At 47.2% G+C, this 27,714-nt stretch overlaps 5 protein-coding genes across 5 annotated transcripts; 4 read left to right on the top strand and 1 right to left on the bottom strand.

Annotated features, from left to right (window-relative positions):
* The first annotated feature begins 1,009 nt into the window (after window positions 1–1,009).
* On the top strand, window positions 1,010–1,888 carry F4812DRAFT_115402 (uncharacterized protein). Its single transcript, XM_047929400.1, has 2 exons — window positions 1,010–1,249; window positions 1,319–1,888. The coding sequence occupies exons 1-2, from the start codon at window positions 1,206–1,208 to the stop codon at window positions 1,482–1,484; spliced, it is 210 nt and encodes a 69-aa protein (XP_047788189.1). The 5' UTR covers window positions 1,010–1,205; the 3' UTR covers window positions 1,485–1,888.
* A 404-nt stretch (window positions 1,889–2,292) lies between these two features.
* Window positions 2,293–6,034, bottom strand: F4812DRAFT_461561 (uncharacterized protein; the record flags this gene model as incomplete). The annotated part of the gene is made up of 5 exons (XM_047937893.1): window positions 2,293–4,045; window positions 4,096–4,164; window positions 4,214–4,285; window positions 4,344–5,640; window positions 5,710–6,034. 5 exons carry the CDS (start codon window positions 6,032–6,034, stop codon window positions 2,293–2,295), a joined length of 3,516 nt encoding a protein of 1,171 aa, XP_047788190.1.
* A 4,102-nt stretch (window positions 6,035–10,136) lies between these two features.
* F4812DRAFT_115462 (carbamoyl-phosphate synth) lies at window positions 10,137–17,216 on the top strand. The gene is made up of 3 exons (XM_047929401.1): window positions 10,137–10,851; window positions 10,905–16,939; window positions 16,996–17,216. The coding sequence occupies exons 1-3, from the start codon at window positions 10,221–10,223 to the stop codon at window positions 17,050–17,052; spliced, it is 6,723 nt and encodes a 2,240-aa protein (XP_047788191.1). The 5' UTR covers window positions 10,137–10,220; the 3' UTR covers window positions 17,053–17,216.
* Window positions 17,217–17,577: 361 nt separating this feature from the next.
* F4812DRAFT_437936 (pyridoxamine 5'-phosphate oxidase-domain-containing protein) lies at window positions 17,578–19,347 on the top strand. The gene is made up of 2 exons (XM_047934953.1): window positions 17,578–17,858; window positions 18,033–19,347. The coding sequence occupies exons 1-2, from the start codon at window positions 17,772–17,774 to the stop codon at window positions 18,984–18,986; spliced, it is 1,041 nt and encodes a 346-aa protein (XP_047788192.1). The 5' UTR covers window positions 17,578–17,771; the 3' UTR covers window positions 18,987–19,347.
* Window positions 19,348–23,037: 3,690 nt separating this feature from the next.
* Window positions 23,038–25,103, top strand: F4812DRAFT_437948 (uncharacterized protein). The gene has a single exon (XM_047934954.1). It carries the CDS (start codon window positions 23,611–23,613, stop codon window positions 24,847–24,849), a length of 1,239 nt encoding a protein of 412 aa, XP_047788193.1. The 5' UTR covers window positions 23,038–23,610; the 3' UTR covers window positions 24,850–25,103.
* The last annotated feature ends 2,611 nt before the right edge of the window (window positions 25,104–27,714 follow it).

Genomic DNA, 27,714 nt, shown 5'->3' on the forward strand with positions numbered 1-27,714 from the left:
ACGGAGGTACTATCTACCTACCCTTTCCAATCGTAGGCGATGAAGATCTACGGATAAGCCTTAATAGGTACGTCCAAAGCCTTATACATTGTAAGCTACCTAGAACTATTCAAAGCTATTCATTGGCGGCCGTGACTTGCCGCTGTGAGACTTGACAAGTCAGCAACATAGCTGTACATAGGTAGTATATACGGTTACATCAGGTACATATGTACCTCGGTAAACGTCTATTACCTATCTACCTAATGTCAGTTATTAAGTCCTATACCACGGAGCAAAAATAATTAGGCGCCTGATAGAATATTAAGACTATTTTGTCTAATGTGAGAAGCTTAAACATTAATTTATAAAGTCTAATACAAGGTAAGAATTATTTATCCATTGCCTCTTATGAATTATGTAATTGGATTGTACGTACATAGCTTTAATTGGATTTCATTCCCCGCATTATGATTCATATGATATATCTTAGGCTATGTAGCTACCTTATGTACGAAGTTACCTGGTTTAGGTAAGCTACCTAGCTAATCTAGGGGAATCCTCCCGATAAGGTGTTATCTCATTCGCTCGTGTGCCCCATAACCCGATGCAGGTCAAAGCTTTTTCCTTTTTTTGCCTCCCTTAACTTTTTCGTCTCGCACCAAAAAAAGATCAAAGATCGCACCATTGACCTCATCAGCATCTGCCCACTTTCTAACCCGAAATCCTGGGGAATCCAGGCTTAGGGCCTAGGTTAACAGGGACGGGACCCCCCTTGTATGACATAAAATCGGGGAATTCCTCTTACCCGTACCTACACTACCTCCTAATCTAGGTAGGTATCGTACCTTAAACCTACCAAGGTAGTCCAAGGTCCCCGTCGGTATGTGGCGGTCAGTAAACTAAGGTTGAAAGATAATTGCTCCCTGTGCATTTATCCTGCATACATAAATCGGCTTGTCTGCCCGGCGATCTTCGCTCTGCTGGATTTGTTGCTTTTCCCAAGTTCTCTGCGTTACCTCTAGGTACCTACCAAACATCCAGTATTGACTTTATTTTATGATTGATACAATAAATCGAAACTTCATTCACTCTATAAGAATTTCGGAAATTTCTATAAACAGTTAGTTAGTCTTTGTTATAACTACCTAACCTACCTAGCTACCTCTAGTTATACTGGTATCAGTATAACTTTTGTCAAACATCAAGCTTGAAAAAGGGAAACAATGGACCAAACCCGAGCAGCCAGAATCACCACCGGAGGACGTCTGTAAGTCATACCCTACATACCACCCTAATCTCAAACCACTTAAACTAACCCCCCTCCCCCCAACTTCAGATCCCGCCACCCGGGCCTCGCCCTCGCCGCCGTCGCCACGGCCGGCATCGCCGTAGCCGTCCAGTACCGCCGCTCCGTCCTATCCCGCAACGAGCGCGCCCAGAAGAACTCCTCCGAGAGCCCGAACTTCTACGTCAGCGTCGACCGGAGCGGCGGCGGCATCTGATAATTCACCTAGGTACCTATCTACATAGGTAACCTTTAGCTATCCTAGCTAGCTACCTACCTTACCAACCCCTCCTCCCCTAGGAAGAGCTTGCTTAGATAAAGCTGTTTGGAAGAGAGGGATATATATATATACGCTGGAAAAGAGGCAAGAAGAGATATAAATCATAAAGAATGACGAATGAATACCTATACAGAGCAAAACAGACCTGCTCTTACCTTTGTATGAGGCAGGAGATGTTGTTTGTTAGGGATATTTTAGGGGTTTCATGACACGATTGGGATAAGGATTCATCTATCACAACAATAAGAAAGGGTTGGTTATACGCCCTGTGCTATTAAGACGTATATATGTATGAGGATATCATGATTTTGGGTAAACGTAACGGCCAGCGTTGTTTTGTTTCTTACTACTACCCTTAGACGTTACAACATGCAACATGAAATAAAGAAGAAAAAAAGAAGCTCTTATGAAAATAACAACAGCCAGCTCTGAAAAGCTAAGCTGAGCTGTCTTAATGCACAACCCCACACTTCTGCTTAATAGTACAAAATAAGCTGTCATTAGGTATATCGCATTGCATCGTATCGCATCGCACGCCAGATCAGACTTGGCTGATAGGTTATATGCTTCGAACCGACCAACCCCTGGTATCGTATTAAAGACAACAACAAAAAAAACTCAGGCCCTTTGTTTGCCGTTCCCTTCAGAGCCCCTGAAGCAAACCAAAACGCCAAGATGCATCATTTGCTAAACTGACTCATGGAAATAGAAAGAGCCTAGCAAGAAATTTCTCACAGGACGCCGTTCACAAGGAACTCCCCCTTTTTGCCAGCTCTATTACCTGTTCATCTTCCGTCTCGCCAGCACTTATTGTCCTCTCAACTTCCTTCCCCTTTCCCTTCCCCTTGAGCCCGTGCCCCCCTGGCCGAAGCGCCTCCAAACCGTCCTTTTGTTCCCAGTTACTCCCTGGCCGACTCCCTTCACTTTTACTCTTTCCTGATATTCTCTTGCTGCTCCCCGGCCTTCCGCCACTTGAATTAGTTCTCCAACCGCCCTCATCCTCTGAATTCTGTGTTGTGGTTACTGTACTTCGTGCTCGGATCTCCTTCATAGCGTCCACAAAGTTCTCCTCGAGGCTCTTCATTCTTGCCAAAATTAATCGGCTTATCCTATCTGAGTCCTCCCTATCTCTGCCGCTTCGGTTCGGCGCCTTTAGCTGGCCGGTGGCCATGGCCATTTGCGTTGCAAACGAAGATGGCACAGCGCCGAGTTCGTTAGTCACGTCTAATCCTATATCAGAACTGATACCCCCATCAAGAGACGAAAGCCGTCGAAGTCTCGGGCCGGCATTAAGGAGGATTGAGCGGTTAGGTGCCGATCTTGCAGGAATCGGTCTTGGCCTGGTGACCAGGGGAGGTCTATTTTGCATTCTCCGTGGCGAACGTGTGCCGCTCGGCATAGAAGACTCAGCTGCTGTTGTTAGCCTGCTCCTTCGCGGTTGAGCGCCTGCTCCCGATGGCTCTTCCGAGATTAAGGATGGACTTGCTTCAAAGTGATTAGGTTCCTGTGGAGCGTAAAGGATCGTATTTGTGGAAAGCGTGCGACTATGGAGACCTTGGCGACGAGGCGTATTGCTAGTTCTAGGTGACGTGACGACCATGCTTTGGTGGTGCGAAGAACTATTCAAAGATGATGGGGCTAATACTTCACGCCTTAAGTCTGGAGAGGACGTGAAATAGTCATCGCGGTCTTGTGGGCTAGCAATGCTGCTATGACGACTTGGGACAATCATTTCGTCTTCTTCCTCATCATTTGTTACGAATTCATCGTCGCCATCTGCTCCCGTCTGATCCCTGTACTGTGCCTGTTGCTCATCAATTTGGCCGTTGAGTTCCCTAACATTGGAGCCGGGAAAGCCGCTATTCGATACAAGGTCGGCAGGGTCGCTTGCAGCCGATCGAATGTCAGAGACGCGTCTGGACCGCTTAGGGAAGTCACGGCTCATGCTCATCCTTCGCTGCGAAAGGCTTCGACGACTATCAATCGTTGGCCATTGAGAGAGACGCTCACCAATCTCGTCGTTCTGTTCCATCCAATTACGGATAGCTGTCTGTGTCTTCCTCCTTTCTTGTCTTCTTTGGCTCCGTATTGTGCTAACATCAGGAGGTCGACGGAAAACCTCTTCCAGCGCACGGTCTTTTTGAAACCCGGCAATCGATTCCTCGCGTGTTTTCATGCTTGGGCTGAAAAGAGCTGTCCCCCTACTAGCGAGATCGGTGAACGAGATTCCTCTTGTCTTGCGGCGCCCTTGGTGCTCGACTAAATCCGTTGGTTCGTAAATTGATGGGGCGAGAAAATACTTCTCATAAAGAAATATGCAAAATAGGATAGGAAAATGGGTTAATTTGATGACGGTGCGGTTCAAAATCACAAACTGTCTGATGGACATAACGTATCGCAATGGCGTCAAGATCCATGCGAGGATATTGCCTGGCGCAACGTAGGAGAACATGGCATCGTTCTTAACCATGGATATAGTATTAATCGCGAAGAGAAATCTGTATCAGTGTAAGTAAAACAGACCATCGGACTGTCGGTGATTACATACTGGTGCTCTTCGTTCGCATTCGATACGATTGCCGTGAAAGAGTTTGTAAGTACGGTGATTAGAATCGTTCTGCAATCTGTTAGAACCGTATCCTCTTCGTAGGCAAGGACAAACTGACACGACGAGGAAATGACAAATGATGAGAAAAGCCGCTAGTAACGTCTTGCCTAAGAAAGTATACTCCGGCCATCTGAAAGTTTCGGTTAGCTCATATTATCTCAAAGATCCCCGGGTGCTTGTAGACGTACACATCCCACGCAGCTGGCGTAAACCCCATAAGAATTTGAAATATCTTGTAAGCTACTTCTGGGGCTGCATTCTGATTGCTGGAGAGTGTAAAGAACACGAAGAATCCAGAGCAACTAATCAGAACAAGAACGAACACGGCCGCAAGATCCACCGCCATGAGCCGAAAGGCAATCAGAAGCTGGGAAAAGTAACGATAGTGATCTAACACACTGAAGATACGGGGTAACAAGAGTATGGCGTTCGCTGCCAGAACATCATATGCCATCTCGTTCCAGCGGTGGGGATCAACGACAAACACCGCATATACTCTCAAACAGTAGAACACGATGAGTAGCAGTAGGATGCCAAGATCGAAAATGTTCCAGAAGCTCATGATATACAAGGAAAAGCCCTGCTCGTTGAAGCCAACAACTTCATCAAGCATGAAACCCGCGCTCCAAAACCAGAAAATCAATTCCAGTTCGGTGATGTGACTAGAACGTTCTATCAAGACCGCTAGAAACAGACATATCAAGGCAAACAGAGAACACGTCGACAGAAACTGTCTATAACGAGGTACTCGGAGGCGGGATAGCTTCAGAGGAGAAGCTTGGCGTGGGTCATACAGATTGACCGTTCGTCGTACAGGTATCTGATGTAGCGGCAATTGAGATGACGGTTCCTTGGCTAGCTGGTGGCTAAGAAGCGGCGTTCGAACTCCCGCCGCGCAGTTTTGTGCATTTTCGCCTTGACTCGGAGGATTTGACAAAATCCGATGAAGGTTATCTTGTGACGAGTAGAAGCTAATAGCGCCATTCCAGATAGCCTCGAGTTGTTGGACTACGAGAGGGTGCGCGAGGAAGTGTTTAGCAGAAGCACGAATTGCCACCTCGAGCGTCGAAGATCGGGCTACAGCTGGGCGGTTCTTAGCATCGGAGGATTTTGAATGTGTCGTGGGTGCCTCCGGGGCTCCTTGAAGTGGGTAGAAGTCATAGGACAAAGCATCAATAAGCTCCCTCGTACTATATTCCTTTAACAATTTCAAGGCGAGGATTTCACAAACCCTCGCCCGTGTCATACTGGTCCCTACGTTACCCGGGTATAACTGTCCCTCCTTCGCAAATTGGAGACAGTTTGCCATTAAAGCGTATAGCGTTACACGACTGAAATGTTGAGTCCGAATCTGTTGTTGCATAGGTTTGACTAGGAATTGAGAAACCTGGGGTGATCGAATTTGGTCCCATGTCAGTGTGGTCTCGGTCCTTGCTTGGACAATTATCCTAATGGCATGAACGACATTATAAACGGGGAGAGTATCTATTTCAATCTGTAAGTTCAAAGCTCAGCGGGTAATATACGCTCACTGGAAGGTGACTGCAAACATACCGAGGTAGCTAGCAGAGAACAATGGTATGAGAGAAGCCGAGCTCCTACGCGCGGTCGTTTCCTGGAAAGGTCGGTTCAACCGACGCCTGGATAGCCCATCGTCGAGATCGAATTCGTCTACGTTCTCATCTTCTTCCTCATCCTCATCTTCGTCGGCCTCAGTAAAATCGGCAGTAGCATGTCGCTGTTGGCCATAATCGCGGCTCATAGGGTCGGGGGATTGCGTATTATCGTTGAAATCGAAACGCGCCGAGTTGGCGTGCTGAGCGACTTGTCCCGGTCGCAGCAGCCGCGAAGAAAGCATATTCCTCGCGGGAGCGGCCATCGTTATTCCCAGTTCCCCCCTTACCTCCGCGCCGACGTGCTAAGAAAGATATAAAGACATTTGGAAGACAGAAACGGGGCCAAGTGCAACAGGTTCGTCGGCCAAGCTAAGTTGTTTGCTCTTGGAGTGCGTGTGATGCAACACGAAGAGTTGACCGCGTTACGCGAACAGGCGAGATAGCGGGACAAAAGAGAGGAAGGGAGAGAAAAGAAAAAAGATAAGGGCGTTGTGAAGGTCACGACTAGCGTTGCCAGCATTGATACTATTGACACTCTGACAAGGAAATCAGCATATCCACCCTAGATTACCTCTAGGTACCTACCTTCAAGGCTCAACAAAAGAAGCAGGGATAGATGACAAGTAGCGTTATGTACCTTTACAGGTATGGTAGCTTGAGGTGGAACCCGTCCTATGTTTCCCATGTGTCTGAGAGGCGCTGCCATGGAACTGCTAAACCTGACCTAGTGCACACCCATTTTTGAATCACGAATGACACTCACCCTACTCACCCTAATGTCTCTTGGGTCAGGCGTAACTGGCAGACAATGCAAAGTAGCTGTTCAAGTGGCGCCGGGTTACTATAATTTGAGTTGCATCGCAGTAAGTGGAATTCCACATGTCAATCCAGTAAATTCTGCATTAAATTACAGCAGTACTATCCGAGAGGAATGATGGGATAAGAATATTGGAAGTTATCGAAATTGGCGAGACATGAGAAAAATACAAGACGCATGGAAATGCAATGCCAAAGTCTACCTGGTAATTACATGGTTAATTACATGGTTACCTAAGATACACTTTCCCTCCTTTTCAGCTGCTCGCTTGGAGGAAGCTGCAGATACAAGCTTGGGCAGGTTGCATCATAGGATGATAATATACCTACCTAGTACCTAAAGTACTTAATGCTAGGTACTTCTCACATAATAAAGTGAACCTTAAACCTCGCCTAGGTATGTGAAGTTGCCGCTTCGGGCCATTCTTTACAACCAAATGGCAGTCCATTGGTCACGGTCATATCCCGACTACATGTACCCGACTGTACTATGTTAGGTCTACGAAACCGCATGTCTACGGTAAACCATCCAAGCGCCCCGCGCGCATTGAAGTTATACTAATTCTTTACCTCCAAACCATTAGGTAGGAATTATCTTATCTCATACATCAGGTAATTACATGCACTATGTTATATTTATGTCTTCCCCGCGTGGGTAGAAGCCAAAAAAGCTCACCACGGCTTACTGAGACTCGGGCGGATGATCGATCTGCAGACCGACCTACCTCACATGCATCTACATATGTACGTAAAACCGATGAGGCATCCCGCATGATTGGCAACACCCGCTCATTGGCTTCGTTATCTCGGAACCTGAACATCGAGGTGAGGGAGCTTCTTCACCACCTTGATCCGCAACGATATTACCATCACCCACCATCATCTCAGCACTGTAAGAATGCATCTCTAAAAAAAATTTAAATTTTTTTCTCCGAATATTATAGCACCACGATAATAAGTAAGACGAAAAAATATTCCCCGACGTACTTAAGTGTGCTTACCTTTAGAAATCCGTCAGTTCACTTGCCACTTGCATAATAACGGCGCCTCCGTCTATCTTGGTATACCGCACTACTCTCAAGGATCACCGAGACTATGAACTTCCAGGTATACTTAGCATCCTCGTTGGTCAAAAGGATTGCAGTGCCTCATCTCCGAGTAGTACATACATAATACATACTAAGACATGCACACTTAGTCTATCGTACCACCGCACGCCGTAGAACAGACCATGAAGATGAACGTTTTTCTTCTTCTCTTGAATTTCCCATCGAGAATATATTCACCGCTCCTTCAACCACATTCGAATCATCCCTCCCTGATTGGCACAGTTCTGAGGTTACACTTATCTAGCGTGAAATAGCCGGCAGTGGCACATGACGAGCATGTTACCTTGCATCAAAATCCTTACGATATATCTTTACCCCACGTTCAGTAGACTTAAACATTCCGGATCACGCAAAAGTGCATACATGTGGTATGTATGATACCAAGATTTGCAAGTGAGCTAGCCCCAAGATGGGATTTTCCCTAGTTTGCGATACATATATGAGGCTGCCGCGTAATGCATCGATGAACGAGGTGAGACAAAGCATGTCCTGGAGAAAATAAGGGCAAAGACAACCCCCGACCTCGACGCCTAGAAGCCCTGCTATCTATACCATCAAAAACACACCGATGAAAGCTTGGCCATAAAACAATACCTACTTGGTACAACCAAAAGAAACCCCTATGTAAAGGAGGCATTCGGGCCAAGTATCGGAATCTAGAGGCAATAAGCAGAAGTAGTGAAAATCGCGTCAACAACTACCTAGTATATTTCTCAGAATTTACATTTAAGGCCATCCTAACGATTTCGAAGTAGTGAAGTATCTCATTGGCTAAATAATAATTCTAACCTACGCTATGATAGTCATTTCAGTATCTGGATTTCAAGTTTTGAATTCAAGATTCATAGAATCTCGATGCGATCATTGTCGCAATCAGAGCACGGGAAGCAAGAAGGTGTGAATCTCGTACTTATCAGATATTTGGTGTTATTATATTTCTTGAGTCGGTGGAAGACAGAGGCATGTGATAACAGGTAACGTGTAGAGGTGCCAATCTAGCACAGCCACATGTCTCAGTCACGACAGTATAAAGCCTAGAAGTTTGCCAATGGTTCATCAACTGTGGCATCGCCATTTAAACATTTCTACTACCTCGGTACCTAGAGCTTTAGAATATACCTACCTTACCTACCTATACATGCTTACTAATGTCTGACTGCATATCTATAAAAGGCACTGCCAGATTAAGCTCCGAAATTTGGGTTTGACAACAGCTATTAGAACTTACATCTTAGCTGTCCGCTAAGGCCTGAGTCTAGAGAGAATGTTGACATCTCCAATATAACAAACAAGCCTCACCCGCATTAACCTCCGAGTATCTTCAATAGCCCTATGATACGGGGGGGTTGTTATCTATTGATATAACAGCCAATCCCAATTCCATACATGAGAGCTCTAAGATCAGACAGGTTAAGATCTGGATCGAAGTGTCTTGATTTATTTAACGACATTAGTAAGATAAAGTCTGCCACGCTCGTAAACCAAGCACAAGTAAGTCATCAGCTCCATATGTCTCCTTCTAAATCACAAAACAATGCAACATTTTCCGCAAATTCGTATCATTTGATGCTCCCTACCTACCTTTCTCAAAAGTTTAAAATGCGATCATTAGGTAATTCGTTAATGAACATCCCGTTTCTTAGGTTTGAAACTAAATCCAAGAAACTTGTTTGCCAGAGTACCTGTATGTTTCGTACAGGATGACAATGCCATGTTGCAGGTAAATTGGTGTTTTATTTGCGTTGTCTGCATGATACATGTAAAACAGCAAGATATCATATATTCCACCCGTGATGAAGTGTCTGATTCACTAACTGAGTTTTCAAGTTACAGGTTACCTAAAGTATTTTAGGTTCTATCATCAAGTTTAGAAAGTCATATATTTTCACAAAATTTCATGTAATGTACAAAAACGTACGATGCAGACCAGCACTCGTATGCACACATGCGTAATGTAGGTACCCTGATACTTAAGAGGCTGCTGATCGAGTCTAAAGCTATACGGGCCACTTTAGAGTGCAAGATTTTCTGCACTTATGGTCCAGATTCTGGACCCCACTAGTGCTTGGTGTTCTGTAGCTCAATGCTGATTGGACCCCACAGTGTTCGTGGCGGGGTCTCTTACGTAGTACTGCATTGCAATTGGCAGCACCTAGAGCGGGAGCTTGTACGTACTACCGACTATTAGTTGACGAGCAGAAAAAAAAAATTTAAAAGTTGGTTGGTACAAATGAATATTTGATAAATTTTCTTCGGTCAAAAAAACAAAACTTTTTTTCCCCTCGCACTACCACAACATTTTTACAAATTCTCGTACGATTGTCAATTGTAGTCCAAGACGACATGATATATTGATTAGACTACTGTTTTGCGGCCTTAGAGAGCTCCATTCCCGAGCTTCCTAATTGCTGCTTTCAGACAGCCCCTCCATCTGCCCCTCCATTATATCATATCATCTAGTCGTTATCGTCAAATCTACGCTACAACACCACCCCTCTCGAGCTCGCTGCCAGCACGAGCCGACATGGCGGCCCCAATCCATTATCTTCCTGCCTCTGCGCGGATAGTCGACTCAGAGGATGAAGGCCTCATGTGCCTTGACCTCCAAGACCAATCTTCCTACCAAGGCTACAGCTTCGGTGCCAAGAAGAGCATCGCTGGAGAATTGGTCTTCCAGACTGGCATGGTGGGATACCCAGAGTCGATAACAGACCCTTCGTATCGTGGCCAGATTCTAGTGATCACTTTTCCTCTTGTTGGAAACTATGGAGTGCCCTCGAGGGAGACGATGGACGAACTCCTTCGTGATCGTCCCGCACATTTCGAGTCCTCCCAGATCCATATCGCTGGTCTCGTCGTCTCTTCTTACGCCGGCGAGGAGTTCTCACACTATCTTGCAAAATCATCTTTAGGAACATGGTTAAAGGAACAGGGAGTTCCTGCCATGTACGGTGTCGATACGAGAGCCCTAACGGAACGTATTCGTCAAGAAGGTAGTATGTTAGGTCGAATGCTGCTACAAAAGCAGGACTTAACAAATGGAACTACCAATGGCGCCAATGGGACGCTAAGCCATCAAATCAAGAAGGACTGGAAGCCTTACTTCGATTCAATTGATTGGGTTAACCCCAATACTAAGAATCTTGTAGCAGAAGGTAGGTGCCCCTTTAAACGGGCTATCAATGTCATTATGCTTATTAGTTCGCAGTCTCTATCAAACAGCCCCAACTCTATAAGCCGGACCCCGCCACGGCTTTGAAGCATCCCTCTGGACGCCCTCTCCGCGTACTTTGCCTGGATGTTGGCATGAAAAACAATCAACTTAGATGCTTCTTAAAAAGAGGCGTTGAAGTGCTCGTATGTCCATGGAACCATGATTTTGCCAGTGGCGCCGGGTCCGAGTACGATGGTCTCTTCATCTCAAACGGACCCGGTGACCCTGCTGTTATGCGTGAACCCGTAGCGCAGATTGCCAAGGCAATGGAGGCTAACCGAACACCCGTGTTCGGTATCTGTCTTGGTCATCAGCTACTTGCTCAGGCTGCTGGCGCTAAAACCGCAAAAATGAAGTTTGGTAACCGAGGACATAATATTCCTTGCACAAGCATGGTTACCGGGAAGTGTCATATTACTTCCCAGAACCACGGTTTCGCGGTTGACGCGAAGACACTTCCAGAGGAATGGAAGGAATTATTTGTAAACGCCAACGACGGTAGCAACGAGGGAATTATGCACGTCAACAAGCCATACTTCAGCGTGCAGTTCCATCCGGAGAGTACACCTGGTCCACGCGACACCGAGTTCCTCTTCGACGTTTTTGTCAATACTGTCGTCGACTGTGCCAAGGACCAGACGCTTCTGAATGCCCCGGTCAAGTTCCCCGGTGGCACCACCGAAGAGAACGAGCGGTTGCACCCGCGTGTCAATGTTAAAAAGATTCTTGTTCTTGGAAGTGGTGGCCTCAGCATTGGCCAAGCAGGTGAATTCGATTACTCTGGAAGTCAAGCTATCAAAGCTCTAAAGGAAGAGGGTATTTACACTGTCCTCATTAACCCTAACATTGCAACGATCCAAACCTCCAAGGGTCTCGCCGACAAGGTTTATTTCCTTCCCGTCACTGCTGAGTTCGTTCGTAAAGTTATCATTTACGAGCGACCGGACGCGATATATGTTACCTTCGGAGGTCAGACTGCCCTACAAGTCGGTATCCAACTCAAGGATGAGTTCGAAGGGCTTGGCGTCAAGGTGTTGGGTACGCCTATCGACACCATCATTACCACAGAAGATCGAGAACTCTTCGCTCGCAGTATGGACTCGATTGGTGAGAAGTGCGCCAAGTCTGCATCGGCGAGCAGTGTAGACGAGGCCATGCGTGTCGTTAAAGACATCGGTTTCCCTGTCATCGTCAGAGCTGCCTATGCACTAGGTGGACTGGGTAGTGGATTTGCCAACAATGAAGATGAGCTCTTAGACCTCTGCAATAAGGCTTTGGCAGCAAGCCCACAGGTCCTAATTGAACGAAGTATGAAGGGCTGGAAAGAAATAGAATACGAGGTTGTACGGGATGCTCAAGATAACTGCATCACTGTTTGCAACATGGAAAATTTCGATCCTCTTGGTATTCATACAGGCGACTCAATCGTCGTGGCTCCGTCTCAGACATTATCGGATGAGGACTACAACATGCTACGAACAACAGCGGTTAACGTTATTCGCCATCTAGGTGTGGTTGGCGAGTGTAACATTCAGTACGCTCTAAACCCGTTCTCAAAGGAATATTGCATCATCGAAGTCAACGCAAGATTATCAAGATCATCTGCGTTGGCATCCAAAGCCACAGGCTATCCCCTCGCCTTTATCGCCGCTAAGCTAGGACTTGGTATTCCACTAAAGGAAATCAAGAACACAGTCACGAAAGTGACCTGCGCCTGCTTTGAGCCCTCACTAGATTACGTTGTTGTCAAGATGCCCCGATGGGACTTGAAGAAGTTCACCAGGGTGTCCACGCAGCTTGGCTCGTCGATGAAGAGTGTAGGAGAGGTCATGAGTATCGGAAGAACGTTCGAGGAAGCTATCCAGAAGGCAATTCGAGCTATTGACTTCCACAACCTTGGATTTGGCGAAACCAAAGCACTCATGTCAATTGACGATGAGTTGCAAACTCCATCCGACCAACGCCTTTTTGCTATTGCAAACGCCATGCACACCGGATACACAGTGGATAGAATATGGGAACTCACAAAGATTGACAAGTGGTTCCTATACAAGCTGATGAACCTCATCCGATTTAGTAAGGACATGGCCACTTACACCACTAGCCAAATCTCCAGCCGCCCCGACTTGATTCTCCAGGGCAAACGGCTTGGATTTAGCGATCGCCAATTGGCAAAGTTCTGGGACTCCAATGAGCTAGCGGTGAGACGCATGAGGCTGGAGGCCGGAATAACTCCTTTTGTCAAGCAGATCGATACAGTCGCTGCCGAGTTCCCTGCCTATACCAATTATCTCTACCTCACATATAACGCTTCGGCACATGATATAGAATTCAACGATCATGGTGTCATGGTACTTGGATCTGGCGTTTACCGTATTGGGTCCTCTGTCGAGTTCGATTGGTGTTCAGTCAGAGCAATCCGCACCCTCCGGGAGTCTGGTTTCAAGACCATCATGGTGAACTATAATCCCGAAACCGTCAGTACCGACTATGACGAGGCAGATCGTCTATATTTCGAGAATATTAACTTGGAAACTGTGCTTGATATCTATCAGATGGAATCTGCCAGCGGAGTTCTTGGTGCTATGGGTGGTCAAACCCCCAACAATATCGCATTGCCCCTGCTACGTTCGGGTGTTAAGGTCCTGGGAACGTCGCCGGAGATGATCGACAGAGCTGAGAATCGTTACAAGTTCTCACGTATGCTTGACGAAATCGGAGTCGATCAGCCAACCTGGAAAGAGCTTACGAGCTTCGAGGAAGCCAGGAGTTTCTGCCGAAAAGTTGAGTATCCAGTGCTGGTTCGACCTTCGTACGTCCTGTCTGGTGCTGCGATGAACACTGTATACTCCGAGGCAGACCTAGAATTATACCTGCAACAAGCTGCAGAGGTTTCGCGTGAGCATCCTGTAGTGATCACGAAGTACATTGAGAACGCAAAGGAGATCGAGATGGACGCAGTCGCGAAGGACGGAACTGTCGTGGGCCACTTCATATCTGAACACGTCGAAAATGCCGGTGTCCATTCTGGTGATGCGACTCTCATTCTGCCGCCGCAGGATCTTGAGCCAACGACGATCCAGCGTATCGAAGAGGCTACGCGAAAGATTGGCGCTAAACTAAACGTTACTGGCCCTTTCAATATCCAATTCATCGCGAAGGACAACGATATTAAGGTTATTGAGTGTAACGTCCGAGCTTCGCGCTCGTTCCCCTTCGTGTCAAAGGTCATGGGGGTTGACCTTATTGAGATGGCAACTAAAGCAATCATGGGGGCTCCGTTTACTGAATATCCGCCCACCACTCTTCAACCGGATTGCGTTGGTGTGAAGGTTCCGCAGTTCAGCTTCTCTAGATTGTCTGGTGCTGATCCAGTATTGGGTGTGGAGATGGCTTCTACCGGAGAGGTTGCTTGTTTCGGCGCGGACAAATACGAAGCGTACCTTAAGGCCCTGATGTCAACTGGCTTCAAGATTCCGAAGAGCAATATTCTCTTGTCAATTGGCTCCTACAAAGATAAAAAGGAAATGCTTCCATCTGTCCAGAAACTGCAGAAGATGGGATACAAACTCTTTGCCACTGCAGGTACCGCCGACTTCCTTCAGGAACACGGCATCCCTGTCCAGTTCCTGGAAGTACTCAGCAACGAGAAAGATGGCCAGAGATCGGAGTTCTCGCTCACGCAGCATCTGGCAAAGAACATGATCAATCTCTACATAAACCTGCCGTCGAACAACAAGTACCGTCGCCCCGCCAATTACATGAGCAAAGGATACCAGACCCGACGAATGGCTGTAGACTACCAGATCCCTCTAGTAACTAACGTGAAGAACGCTAAGATTTTAATCGAGGCTATCGCAAGATATTTCGAGTTAGAAATTAGCAGCCGCGACTACCAGACAAGTCATCGCACCATCGTTCTTCCAGGGTTGATCAACATTGCTGCTTTCGTGCCTGGAATCGGTACTCAGGGCAGCAGTGACCTTCAGGCTGTTACAAAAGCTTCAATCGCCTCTGGCTTCAGTATGATACGCGTTATGCCTATGGGTATCGACGCCTCTATCACTGACGCAAGAACTTTGAAGATTGCCCAGCAAAGCAACAAAGAAGGAGGCTATTGTGATTACAACTTTTCCGTCACAGCCACTTCTGAGAATGCCGATCAGATTAGCCAGGTAACTGGCGAGGTTGGATCACTCTTCATCCCGTTCAACCATCTGTCAGATAATATTAGCAAGGTTGCCGCGGTCACTGCGCACTTCGACTCTTGGCCGACACATAAACCGATTTTGACCGATGCTAAGACTACGGACCTCGCCTCTATTCTATTACTTGCCAGTCTTCATAATAGGCGTATCCATGTCACTAGCGTCACGACTAAGGAGGACATCCACCTCATTGCTCTTAGCAAAGAGAAAGGCTTGAGTGTCACTTGCGATGTATCGATTTATTCGTTGTACTTGTCGCAGAAGGACTTCCCGGAATGCAAGTGTCTCCCTACACCTGCCGACCAGAAGGCGCTTTGGGACCATCTCAGCACGATCGACGTCTTCTCTATCGGTAGTCTACCATACCAGCTCGCACACACATTGAAACCGAGCGCAGACCCTACCGTCGGCATTGCTGACGCGTTGCCTCTTCTTCTTACCTCTGTCGCAGAAGGCAGATTAACGCTGGATGACGTTAAGACGCGACTGTACGACAATCCGAAGGAGATCTTCGAGCTCCATGAGCAGGTCGGAACTTGTGTCGAAATTGAGATCGACCGCCCGTATACTATACCCAAGACAGCGTCGTGGTCGCCATTCGCTGGCAAGACCATGCGTGGTGCGGTGCAAAGGGTTACTTTCAACCATAAGACTGTGTGCCTTGACGGAGAACTTCTTCCCCTAGCTGCTCTTGGGAAGGATATGTCCACTCACCGCAGTATGCCGACACCCATATCTCCACCTCTGCCTCAGCAAAGCTACCCCCTCGATGCTCTCCGGACGCGACGCTTCTCTAACATTGGCAAGCCAGCGGGTTTGTCGCGGTTGACCGACGGTGAGACAGACGACCAGCGACCCGTGTCGAGACATCTGCCAGCTGCAGAAGAATTCGCTTTGCCAGGACCCGCGCGAGCACCGTTTGTCAATTCTCTGCATGACCTTCTTATGCAACCATCGGCCTTCAAAAACTCGCATGTGCTCTCCGTAAAGCAATACACGCGATCTGATCTCCATCTCTTATTCACTGTGGCTCAGGAGATGCGCCTCGGTGTTGACAGAGAAGGTGTTCTTAATGTCCTGCGCGGCCGAGTCCTTTGCACTATGTTCTACGAACCGTCAACCCGAACCTCGGCCTCTTTCGATGCAGCGATGCAACGCCTTGGAGGTAGGACGATCCCTATCACTACGACCCATTCGTCGGTACAGAAGGGAGAGACGCTCCAAGACACGCTCAGGACGCTTGAGTGCTACGGCGATGCAATCGTTCTGCGCCACCCAGACGAGGCGTCGGTAGATATTGCGAAGAAGTACAGCAATGTCCCCATCATTAACGGTGGGAATGGAAGCAAGGAGCACCCCACACAGGCCTTCCTTGATCTCTTCACGATCCGCGAGGAGCTGGGTACTGTGAAAGGCTTGACCATTACCTTTGTGGGTGATCTTCTCTACGGACGACCAGTGCACTCGTTAGTATATCTATTGCGGCACTACCAGGTCCAAGTTCAGTTGGTTTCACCGAAGTCGCTAGCTTTGCCAGCGGAGGTTCACAACCTGCTGAAGGAATCTGGACAGTTGCTTTGCGAATCTGAGGAGCTTACCCCGGAGATTCTGTCGAGGAGTGACGTGTTGTACTGCACCAGGGTACAAAAGGAGCGCTTCCCAAGCATCGAGGAGTACGAGAAGGTTAAGAATTCATACCGGATCGATAACGCGACGCTTAAATACGCGAAGCAGACTACTCGTGTGCTCCACCCGCTGCCTCGGAATGAAGAAGTTGCGGAGGAGGTTGACTACGATCACCGGGCGGCATATTTCAGACAGGTAGGTGTTCGAAGCAGCTTTTAGGGTTTGGAAATATTTGCTAACATGTGTTTTAGATGAGGTACGGTCTTTACTGCCGAATGGCCCTGTTGGCCTTGGTTATGTCCGGTTGAGAGCGGATATTTCCGCGTATCGGCCTTTTTCGCATTCTTAGACGATCCTTTCTTTATATACCAACGAAATGTTAGGGTATATAAATCTAGGAGTTCAAAAGTTAGATAGCTACTTGGTAACCAATTTTTTTCGTAAGGGTTCACCAAAGTTCACCCGCCATATAGATAGGAACACTGCATTAGATACCATTTAGGCTCAGGCCGCTTATGAGTGCATGATTAACGATTAACGTACAAGGCATTGGTACGGCGTATATATGTATGCTTTGTATTTGTTTACGAGGCATGATTGGATGTATGTATTATTTTTTGTTTTTTTATATTTGTACTATACCCTGTATATATAGTGTGTATATGCGTACCTAGCGTATGTATGTACGTTTTGTATATAGCTGTTAATATTTATTTTGTTATACGTGTGTTCGTTCCGTTTGGATGTATGTGTATTATGTGTGTACCTATTTTACTCTTATATCCATACAATAGCAATCGAATTAATCTCAATCAAACAGACCAACTTCAGCTGCAGGTCGATAATACACTATTATACACAGAGATTGCTCTCGTATGATGAGAGGTACCTAACTCAATCTCTTAATTATGATTTTATATTATATATGTATTAAATTTGTAACGTATAATACACTTCTAAACAAATACCCCAGATTGTCCTTGAATGTTGAGTTATCGTAAGTTATCTTGTAGCAAGCAATTACGTCATGATTGAATTCGTCGGCCCAATAGACATTCGAGTAGCCACAAACGCGCCAATCGAAATTCGATTACCGGACATATATCTTTTGCAACTGCAAAGTCTTATATTAGCCGTACGTTCGAAGTAAAGGGTTACAAAAAAAAATCGACACGCTTATTTCGTTCTGCTAATGAACAGCTTCGCCTACCGCTTAATTATCTCACCATCGCCGCAGCTTGTACGACTTCTTCCAAACCGGGTTATTTACGCATCACCCACCACCTACCGTGCTATGGCAACATCGGCGTCATCCTCTCTAGGCCCGGCACCCTGGAGGAAGCTCTTCCTAGAACACATCCAGACGGTGGCGTCGCCGGAATTCACTCTGAGCACGGTCCGGAAGATTTCCTCCTCTTATTCCCCGTCCGGCGCGGCGGCGAAGGGCTCTTACTACTACGCGCCGCGGGCCCGCACGTGCGTCTTCCGCGGCCTGTTCGCGGAGCTGCCAGCCAACCCGAAGAACGAGGCGCGGCTCAACCCGCCGGGCGTCTACGAGTCGGATCTGCTGACGTTCACGACGGACCGCCGGATGGACAAGATGGCGGAGCTCTTCGGGGTGGGCGACGAGGAGATGACTACTACTACCGACGGCTCGGAGAAGAGGGAGGGGAGAAGGAAGATTACCGACGGCTCCGGCGGCGGCGCCCCCGTGGAAGCCGTGTTCTGGGCCAAGGAGGCCGGGACCCAGTGGCGCGTCCGCGGGAAGGCGTATGTCCTCGCGCCGGACGTCGAGGACTCGGCCGCGGGGAGGGAGGTGATATCCACGCTGACGTCGCGGATGCGAGTTCTCAAGAACACCAACACCGACACCGACAACGCCGCCGCTGCCGCCACCAACGAATGGAGCTTCAGCCGGGAGATCACGGCGCACTTCGGCAACCTGAGCCCGCTGATGCGGGGATCGTTCCGGAACCCGCCGCCGGGGACGCCGGTCGCGGCGCCGGTGGGGGACGACAGGCTGCGGCTGGGGCAGCGGGTGACGGACCTGGGGGACGAGGTCGCGCGGGCGAATTTCCGCGTCGTGGTTATCGTGCCGGAGGGCGTGGACCGGACCGATCTGCGGGATCCCGAGCGCGGGCGGAGGTGGCTGTATACGTACGTCGGAGGAGGGAAGTCGGAATCGACGGCGCCCGGGGGGGTTGTGGAGGATGGGTGGGAGGAGGTTGAGGTGTGGCCTTAGCTAGAGGTAAGGACTTGATGGTTTAGGTAGAATAGGAGGTAGGTACCTAAGGTATACCCCTTGGAAACCCCTAACATGAAAAATCTACCCGGCTACGTACCATTTTGACGGTCTTGCCTTGGATTGACTTGCGAGGAAAGGGTCATGGACCCTACGTACAGCGCAAGAGTTGTATTGTACAATACATGAGGTACACACATACATACCTAAGGTACCTAACATAGCTCCCCATCCTGTCCAGGCGTTTCTGCTGCTATCCCTTACATACGGATATGACCGTATGCGTACTTGGAAAAACTGAACCTACCTACACATACATACCTCCTCACCTTACCTTACCTTGCATACCTATCTTAGCTACATGGCACATAACATGTGGTAAGAGTCTTGGCAACGGCCAGATCTATCACAGCCCTGCAAGTTTGGAGCTTGTGATGCGATGATGAATGTACTTTGTAGAAAGGGAGTTTTTTTTTTTTTTTTTTTTTTTTTTGGTCATCCCGGGCCGAGACACATGGGAATTTTCAGACATCGTTCTTACATAGTACGACGGCACGTCGCGTGATAGGTTAGATTTGAACCTTGTATGTATTGCGGCAACCTTCACTTGTTTTTTTAAGTCTTCTTTTCCGCTTCGGCATACTACGTAACCGGGCTATATATCCTAGATAGGTACTCACCTAAGGTAGGTTATTTATTACGTACACTGTTAACCACATATTAGACTTTAGCCATGTGGTTTTTTTTTCCTGTCGTGTTGCAACCTCGTGGTGCGAGGCTGGGAGCTAGGCAGGGGTCAAAACAGCAAATAGTAGGATTTGTTCCTTTGGTTCTTTCCTTTAATTTGCTTCGACCAATGTGTCATATTCCGTGTGTTGAAGTTCGGAAGACTTGGGTACCTAACCTTACTGAAATTAAATCGCACCATACTTACCCGGTGGGCATGGTATGAATGCCGTCGTACGTACCGTGGCTTTGCGGTCCGACTCAGAGACTGGATTTGAGAATCTGGGGGATCGTCTAGTTAGTGTTCATGGTCCGTAGGGACTGGATGTTTCTTCTTTTTATCTTTTGTTTCCGTTCAAGCCACACTCGAAGCATTTGGTTAGTTTGTTTTCTCCTTTTTTATCTTGACCTAAGTTATGAATTTACTCATCGGAGAAACGTGAGCCAATTGTGGATATAAGGTATATTACCTTAGGTACCTTAGGTATGTAATTTATTTTCTCGATCTTATTTTACGATACGTACGTAGTACCAAGCTATAATAATATTAGGGGCTGCTTCGCGATATAGGAGGTTTTCTAACCCTTGAACGCTTGGCTCTCGGATCTAAGACAAGGCATCGAAGGGATGTTTTTAGCGTTAGAAAGTCCTTGCAAGAGTGGGGAGGAAAAGAAGAATAGAAATAAAGATGCTTCCATTTGGAAGCTTTCCAATTTTACATAGTAAGCATGGGAGAGGGGAGGTAAGGGAGGGCATGGAGGGGGGAGCCACCACATCGCGACTTTCCCACGTGTTCGCATCCCGGGGTCCGTCCCGAATGGGGATAAACGGGAGAGTTAAATAAGAGTGGAAAATAAAAGAGGAAGGGCTCTTATTATTTGACCGCTTCACTAATCCGTACGAATTGAAGTTTATTTTTGAATCTTGGCGGTATATTTATTGTTTTATCATTATCATTATCATTATTGAGGCTGCGATACACTACTTACACGTACGTACCTACCAGGTAACCTAAGGTCTCTATCTCAAGTTAACTCGAGCTCTATGTTAATTATCTGAATAGCTTTGCTTTTTTAATTCGGCTTGTTTTGCTTCCGGATGCGGAATGTGCATAGCCGACTGTAACCCCTTTTCCCTCTAGCTTGCCCCCCCACTGAACGATCCGGCAGGCAAAAACCATCGTGACCTAAATTTTTTTTAAGTACATCTAGCGGGATTTGCTTTTTGAGCCCTATGGATTTTTTATTTTTTTCCTTTTTGCGTTGTTTTCTATGAATTCTAATGTGACGTTAAAGCGAAAAAGTCTCTCAACGATCATCACGGAAATATGTAACCCACGTGAGCTCCCTTACAAGGCGAGTTTTACAACGTTATGACACCGAGACTTGCACTTACATATGTTGTACCGTATTACTGATCGTACGTACATAATCAGTTCGTACTCTATTATGTAGGCATAAGCCAATCCGATATGGTTATGAATATGTATGGCACAAATTCGATCGCGCAGGATGGCCCTCGCATATATTCACCGCTTAATTCATGTACGTCTATGCAAAGCCAACTATGCAGATATGCATGGCTCCCCAACTACATTGGGCAATCGCTTCGGCATTCCGATTTATACCAAAGCGAATACCTACTTGAGTGATGTAAGTGGCTGTACTTTTTAAGGATGAACTAGGCACTTGATCTACCTTATTGACGACTTATACATACATAACCATATAGATATTATCAGCTCTACGCTCTACTATCCTGTATAGTAGTATATCCTACCTAAGATACCGAGGCAAGTAAGACCGACAACCTATCATTATATGCACATGTAGGTGATACGTCTGATTTGATCTAAGGTATAAAAGCACTTTCGATGCAAGCCAACTCATTGTTATATCCCGTTTAGGCACTGTATCCCCGGCCTCCCCTCCATCTTATCAGCTTATACGCCGCGATGACATGCGCAATACTACATGCTACATCAACTGCTAGCTAGACACACACAGGGCTAAGTACGGTGCTAGCTACGGCTCGAACCGCTAAAGACGGGTTCCGCGTGTGCAGTGACATGCATCGTGTTTAGCTAGCGCGACCTTTCGAGTAATTCGATCATGACCGGAGCCGAGTTGCTGCTAAATCGCCAGATTGTCAAACTGCAACTTTGTTGATCATCATCCATCCATAGTAGATGCGGCCCCGGCTCCACCAGCTCACCTACCCTCAAGGCTTCGAATCCCTCCATTTAGCAGTGGCGTATTATATCGATGGGGTCCGAATACCTACCTGGTAGGTAACTAAAAAGTATTATTCAAATCATTGTCGTAAGACTTTTCTCTTTTCCTTTTCTTAGTCTTTCGAATCTTTCTCCACTGTGGTCTCATTATTTACCTACCTCTTACATGAAATCCTGTGAACGGACCAGCCTCTCTCCAGCCTCTCTTCGTGCCTCTTATCTGCATAGAAGGCCGTGTGCTGCATGAGGCACGTACGCATTTACCGCAAAGCTGCTAACTACCTTACGAGGTTTATCAGGTTTATCAGTAGAATGGAGACGCACGTTGAGGAACAAGCTTTTCGCATTACTCGGATAGGTCAATCACCGATGCCACGTTGATAACCCCTCCTTCAACTTCACTTTATTATATTTGTAGTATAGTATATATGACACCGGCAGACCGGCCATGTGGACGCTCCCTTTTCAGACCGAACGACCGATAAAAGTGGCAAGATGCAATACTCTCTCATCAACAGGTTACATAGTATGTGAGTTTCATACGTGTAACTCGAATGCGAGATTCTCTCTCTCCCCCTAGTAGTATTACTTAGTAGTACCTAGGTAGGTAGTATCAGCCCAAGGTTGTTTCCATAGGAATTGCTACCACGGACAGGAAAGCATGTCCTAAATAAGAGCATTCGAGCGAGGGCTAAAACTGCCAAAGTCGCTTTTTTAATAAACTAGAACGGCAACCCGTTAATTAGTCGCCGATCAACCCGTTAAAACAGAAGAACATGCAGGCGGGAGCCAGCGGACAGGGGTTGTCTTTACCGCTAGGTGCCTTAGTCGTGCATCTATTAGGCTCTACGCTAATACCCTACCTGAGGACCGAGGTACCTATTGTACTGTACGTACCTACGTGAGATAGGTACTGTACACAGTACATAGATACCTATACCTGGTATCTTAAACCGTATAATATACCACGGCTAGGTTTCTAGCAAAGCCCGAACTAATAATATTGTATTGTACCTATCTACATTATGTACGAAGTACGAATCGTACATGTAAATGGACCCCACAGAAACCTAAAGGTTCGTAGGTACATAGGTAACTTACAATTCTCATAAACCTTCCTTCGATACCTATTAACTACCTATCAATCCAAACTCTGTTTCCACTCGATCCGATTCCTTCCCTTTTCTCCCCGCCATATCCGTCTGAACTAAGCCCATCCTTTTCTCTTGATTCGAAGAGTCAATTGATCGAATCTTTTTGTGACGGTTATATTGCACTGTCTTACCCATATTCTGATTGGATAATATCCGAGGGACGAGACGTCGAATTGGCCTGCTTTAGGTCCTAAAATCGTAGCATATCATATCATTACATTACAGCGTCGAGATTCGTTCAGGTAGCTCAGGTGCCCCATCGTGCATGGGCTTGGCTAGATGTCGTGACCATTGGCATATCAACTCAACAAACCACCTAGCCTCCCTTTTGCCTACCTCCCTGCTACCCTGCTCACCTCCTCACCGACTCCTCTACCATCCCTCAAGCTCCAAGCTCCTCTCAAGCTCCCCCAAGCTTAGGAGTCTGATGCTGGGGTGCGGTCACATATCTATTTCTTAGCTTCGATTTTCGATTCGAATACAGCATCTTTATCATTCCTGCCTATTCAGCATGGCGACCGATTCTCTTAAAGCCCTAATTACTAACATTCCCGATTGGCTCAAACGCCTCGATGAGCTCAATGGACAAATCGATCAGCGCCAGCAGGATCTGGCTCTGCTCGCCGAGAACCAGCCTAAGTCCTCGGCTCGATCTATTAGGAATAAGGGATCAACAGAGTCTCTTAAACCGCGTGACGAGGGTACACCCGCCCAAATATTAGATACTGTACGCGTCTCGACACCACCTCCCTTATCCCCGAACGAGACTCGACCACCTAATAGCGGCGCCGAGGCACCCTCGAGCCCAGTGAATTCGCCAAAATCAAATACCTCCCTTCAGCGTCAGACCAACGAGGTTATGGCGACGGCACAACGACGAGCGCGCGCCGTCGTTCGGAAGAAGCCCAAGACCGAATCCATGATGAGCAACGAGAACACGGTTCAGAAATACAGGTCACGGAATATGATCATCGTTTATTACGACAGCTACGTGCAATCATTCTTTGAGGAGCTAGTTAAGTTTGTATCGATGCAGCGCAATGCCATGCGTAAGGCCAAGATGGCTGCCAAGGTGGCACGCATCAGACGTTTAGCCGAGATCGAGATGCCCGATGATGATGAAGAGGAAGAAGCTAATGGGGGAGGGAATGGCGAATTGAAGCTTAGGGGCAATCTTATCGCCGTCGCTGCCGACGTCACAGCTACAGAAGGTCAAGAGGAGACGGCGGAGGACATCAAGCTTCGCTTCAAGAGTACTCGACAGATGGGACCGCGAAACCTGGCTGCGGGTAGGGTGAGTGCTCGGGTGGCTCGATCAGGTCTCAACGGTGGATTGGGTGCATTTCAGGACAGGGGTGATATCTGGGAAGAGTTGGATAAAGGGCTCGAGTTCGTGCAGAATATGTGTGAACAAGCAGCGCATCAATTCCTTCGGGACGGCGACTGCGCCGAGGAGATTGAGAAGATCAAAACGCGCCTTGGAACGACGAGGGAGACTGCCGATAAGGAACTAGCACGTTCTGAATCGGAAAATACCCCGGAGGAAGTTATACCCTGGCCCGTCCAGTCCCGAAGCTATCGTCCCACGACAATGCGGAAGAATATGGGCTCACCAGGAATGAAGACGTCCCCCAAGCAAGAGGTTGTCAAACAGAACGTCATAGAAGTAGAGGACGAAGGGGTACAGGATATGGACGACTACCAACCCGACGCCAAACCAACGGGGCAAATAGACGGACCCACGTTTTAGAATGACGAGGTCCCTTTGCTTTGTTATGCGTCATGCGCACGCGCATCAAGACAATCTCCCTACCATCGCTACCACTACCACTACTACTACTATTACCACTATTACCACTATTACCATTGCCTACCTCATACCACCGTCGTTTACGTATATACAACCTACATCTCAACCGTTCAAAAAAAATTATTTGCTCGCATACCGCGTGGCGGCAGAATTGGCTTACAGAGAAATAACGACTTTATTGATTGCTATCGCAACTGGACTGGACTCTATATACCATATACTTTCGCTGTAAATTCCGAGACGCCATGTTGAACACTATACATACCTGTTTTTTATTTACTCACTCTGGGATGTGGACAGAGAAAAGCATGCACATTTATCGTTTGAGTCCTTAAAGTGTGCTTGGAGTTGTGGGGTATTACCTGCTTGGGAGGGGGAAGTTTTTTGATATTTTTGAACATGGACAACCCGGACGGGGTCTGAATACATTTGGAATCGTTCTACTGCTACAACAACTGTTGATACTACCCCTACCATTACAACGGTGTTCGCACCTACTGACGACTTTATGGGACTCAGGACCAAGGAACAAAGCGTGTACATACATACAATGCATACAAGGCTTTATACTATGTATATCAATGCGCTCATTCAGCCATAATAACACTCCGGCCACACACTTTGTTAAAATACCCAAGAAGGGAGGTAGATGAGGGTGTGACAGAGGGGCTCATCTTTCGGAGAATAAAGGTGACACAGCAGATTCCATGTTAATGCTGTTACAGAGAAGGGGGCTGAAAATGCCTACGGTAGATCATGAGAAAGCCTTAATAATAAAATGTAGTTAAAGCTGTGCTACTTTGCTGGTGGTGTCTGTCTGGGTACCTACCTTACATTTTGTAAGTGGTTGTGCATCACCGTTTCATGTTTCGTCGATGATCTGCAAATAGAACCACCACTACACACAGACACACACCTATGCTGACATGCCTTAGCTAGCTAGCTAGCTAGGTTTACCTAGATTAATGTATTATGGCGCGCGTTTTGTCTAACGTCCGGGAGCTTAGATGTCAGAATTTAAGGTAAGGGGACGGGAAGGGCCGTTGCTTTGTTTGAACTTTGTTCGTTAGTGGTGGTGGTGCCAGTGTTGTTGGTGGCGAGTAAAAATGCGGGCACAGTATTAATTGGACGGATGGATTTAATCACATACGAAGGGGTCTGTCTTTGCTTTGCATAAGGTTAAATAATACGAGGATAAGAAATATGTAATGTATGTTCTGAGCATAATAAAGAAAGTAAAATCTCCGTATCACACATGCATCGCACACACGCACAAAGACAAGACGCACAGAGACACCGTCACCATGTATTAGGTATTATGTAACGAACCAAAAGGGCACGGATGCCGAGCCCGAACCTGAACCCGGGATACCGATTCGGCCCGTCTGCGAGGTGGCCGAGATTCGGATTGCGTAAGGGGAGGTTCAAGACTAACTGACTACCTAATTACCTACCTAATCCGTCAATTGAGGTATGTATATCGGAGTATTCGGAGTATGCGGAGTTTCAACAACGACAACAGCAGCAGCAGCACCGGAGCAGGAGAAAGCGGAGGCTAGGGACCTAGGTTGGCTTAGGTAGGTAGGTATACCCTATTCCGCATTTGATGGTGCTGCGTACCTAAACCAAACGAACCCAGCCCACAGCTATCCACGGTCACCGTTCCGCCTCACTATGCGCGTGCGGACGCGTTACGCTCGAGCCATCTTTTTTTTTTCTCTCTTTTCTTTTTGGTTTACCTATGCTAGGTACCTAGGTAGGTAGGCGGGAAACCCCGAGGGAAAAAAAAAGGGGAAAGAAAGGAAAAGCAATATTTTGCGTCGGTTCGCGTAAGAGGTTACTCGTAGGTAAGATAACTTCGGCTCGGGCTAGCGGATATTGAATCGGAAGGGGGGGCGGGGGCGGAATCAATAATGGAAGCGGACGAGTCTTTAGTTTTCCTTTACGAATACCGAGGCGGTTGTCCCCGGATCTCAGAGTACCTTAGGTACCTGACTTTTGGTTCTGAGCAGTGAAGAAAAAAATCCCGTTTGACGATGGAATGGGATGGGATGGGAACCGGTCCGTGCGGCGCGGTGGAGTTGGAAGCGCGATTGATTTATCTACCTACCTACCTACCTACCTCCTATGTAGATGCGGTTGTCGTCGCTTGAACCCGAATAAAAGGCACCTTACAAAACAACACAAAATCTCATATATAGAATCCGCCGTGTCAAGATGACGGCAAATCCATACGACTGCCCGCCCCCTCCCGCCCCCTCCCCCTTCTTTGCGAACTGGTGATCAGGCCGTTGGTTCAGCTGTTAATACCCACCGACAGCTTCAATGCTACAGTTGGTTCAAACGACGTTCGGGCTATTTCCTCCGTCGCGAAGACTCGGTGCGTGATCCGAGATGCGGCTGGCCGACTAGCTAGCTGGCTGGCTAGTTGTCGGACCGGGTTTTTACATCATGGAGATAATCCAGGCGATTGAGTCGTTTGATTACTACTATCTTTCCGTGAGATGTTAATTAGGTAGGTATGCTTGGAAGATTTGAGACATGTTGGTTCCATCGTGTTGGTTTTGGGTCTTTGGTCATATGAATACGGATCTTGGCATGGCAACTATCACCACCACTACTACTACCACCATCACCACTTACGTGAGTAAATCAGGGGAACTAGAGTTGTGAAGTTTTTTTTTTTTGCTCGTCTAAGTCTATTCTTACTTAGGAGGTACCTTTCCTATCGAATGAAAAGGGGAGAAGCTCTGAATCCGCTATGGCACAATAGATACATCAAGGTATCTAAGATACTTCGAAGCT

This window comes from Daldinia caldariorum (assembly GCF_022478825.1).
Source record: "Daldinia caldariorum strain CBS 122874 unplaced genomic scaffold F4812scaffold_14, whole genome shotgun sequence".
Taxonomy (NCBI): domain Eukaryota; kingdom Fungi; phylum Ascomycota; class Sordariomycetes; order Xylariales; family Hypoxylaceae; genus Daldinia; species Daldinia caldariorum.

Coding starts and splice junctions, on each gene's coding strand:
- F4812DRAFT_115402 (XM_047929400.1), top strand. CDS start 1,206: ATGGACCAAACCCGAGCAGCCAGAATCACCACCGGAGGACGTCT. Junction 1,250..1,318: donor ATCACCACCGGAGGACGTCT/GTAAGTCATACC, acceptor CCCCAACTTCAG/ATCCCGCCACCCGGGCCTCG.
- F4812DRAFT_115462 (XM_047929401.1), top strand. CDS start 10,221: ATGGCGGCCCCAATCCATTATCTTCCTGCCTCTGCGCGGATAGTCGAC. Junction 10,852..10,904: donor TAAGAATCTTGTAGCAGAAG/GTAGGTGCCCCT, acceptor ATTAGTTCGCAG/TCTCTATCAAACAGCCCCAA. Junction 16,940..16,995: donor GGGCGGCATATTTCAGACAG/GTAGGTGTTCGA, acceptor CATGTGTTTTAG/ATGAGGTACGGTCTTTACTG.
- F4812DRAFT_437936 (XM_047934953.1), top strand. CDS start 17,772: ATGATTGAATTCGTCGGCCCAATAGACATTCGAGTAGCCACAAACGCG. Junction 17,859..18,032: donor CGGACATATATCTTTTGCAA/CTGCAAAGTCTT, acceptor CCCACCACCTAC/CGTGCTATGGCAACATCGGC.
- F4812DRAFT_437948 (XM_047934954.1), top strand. CDS start 23,611: ATGGCGACCGATTCTCTTAAAGCCCTAATTACTAACATTCCCGATTGG.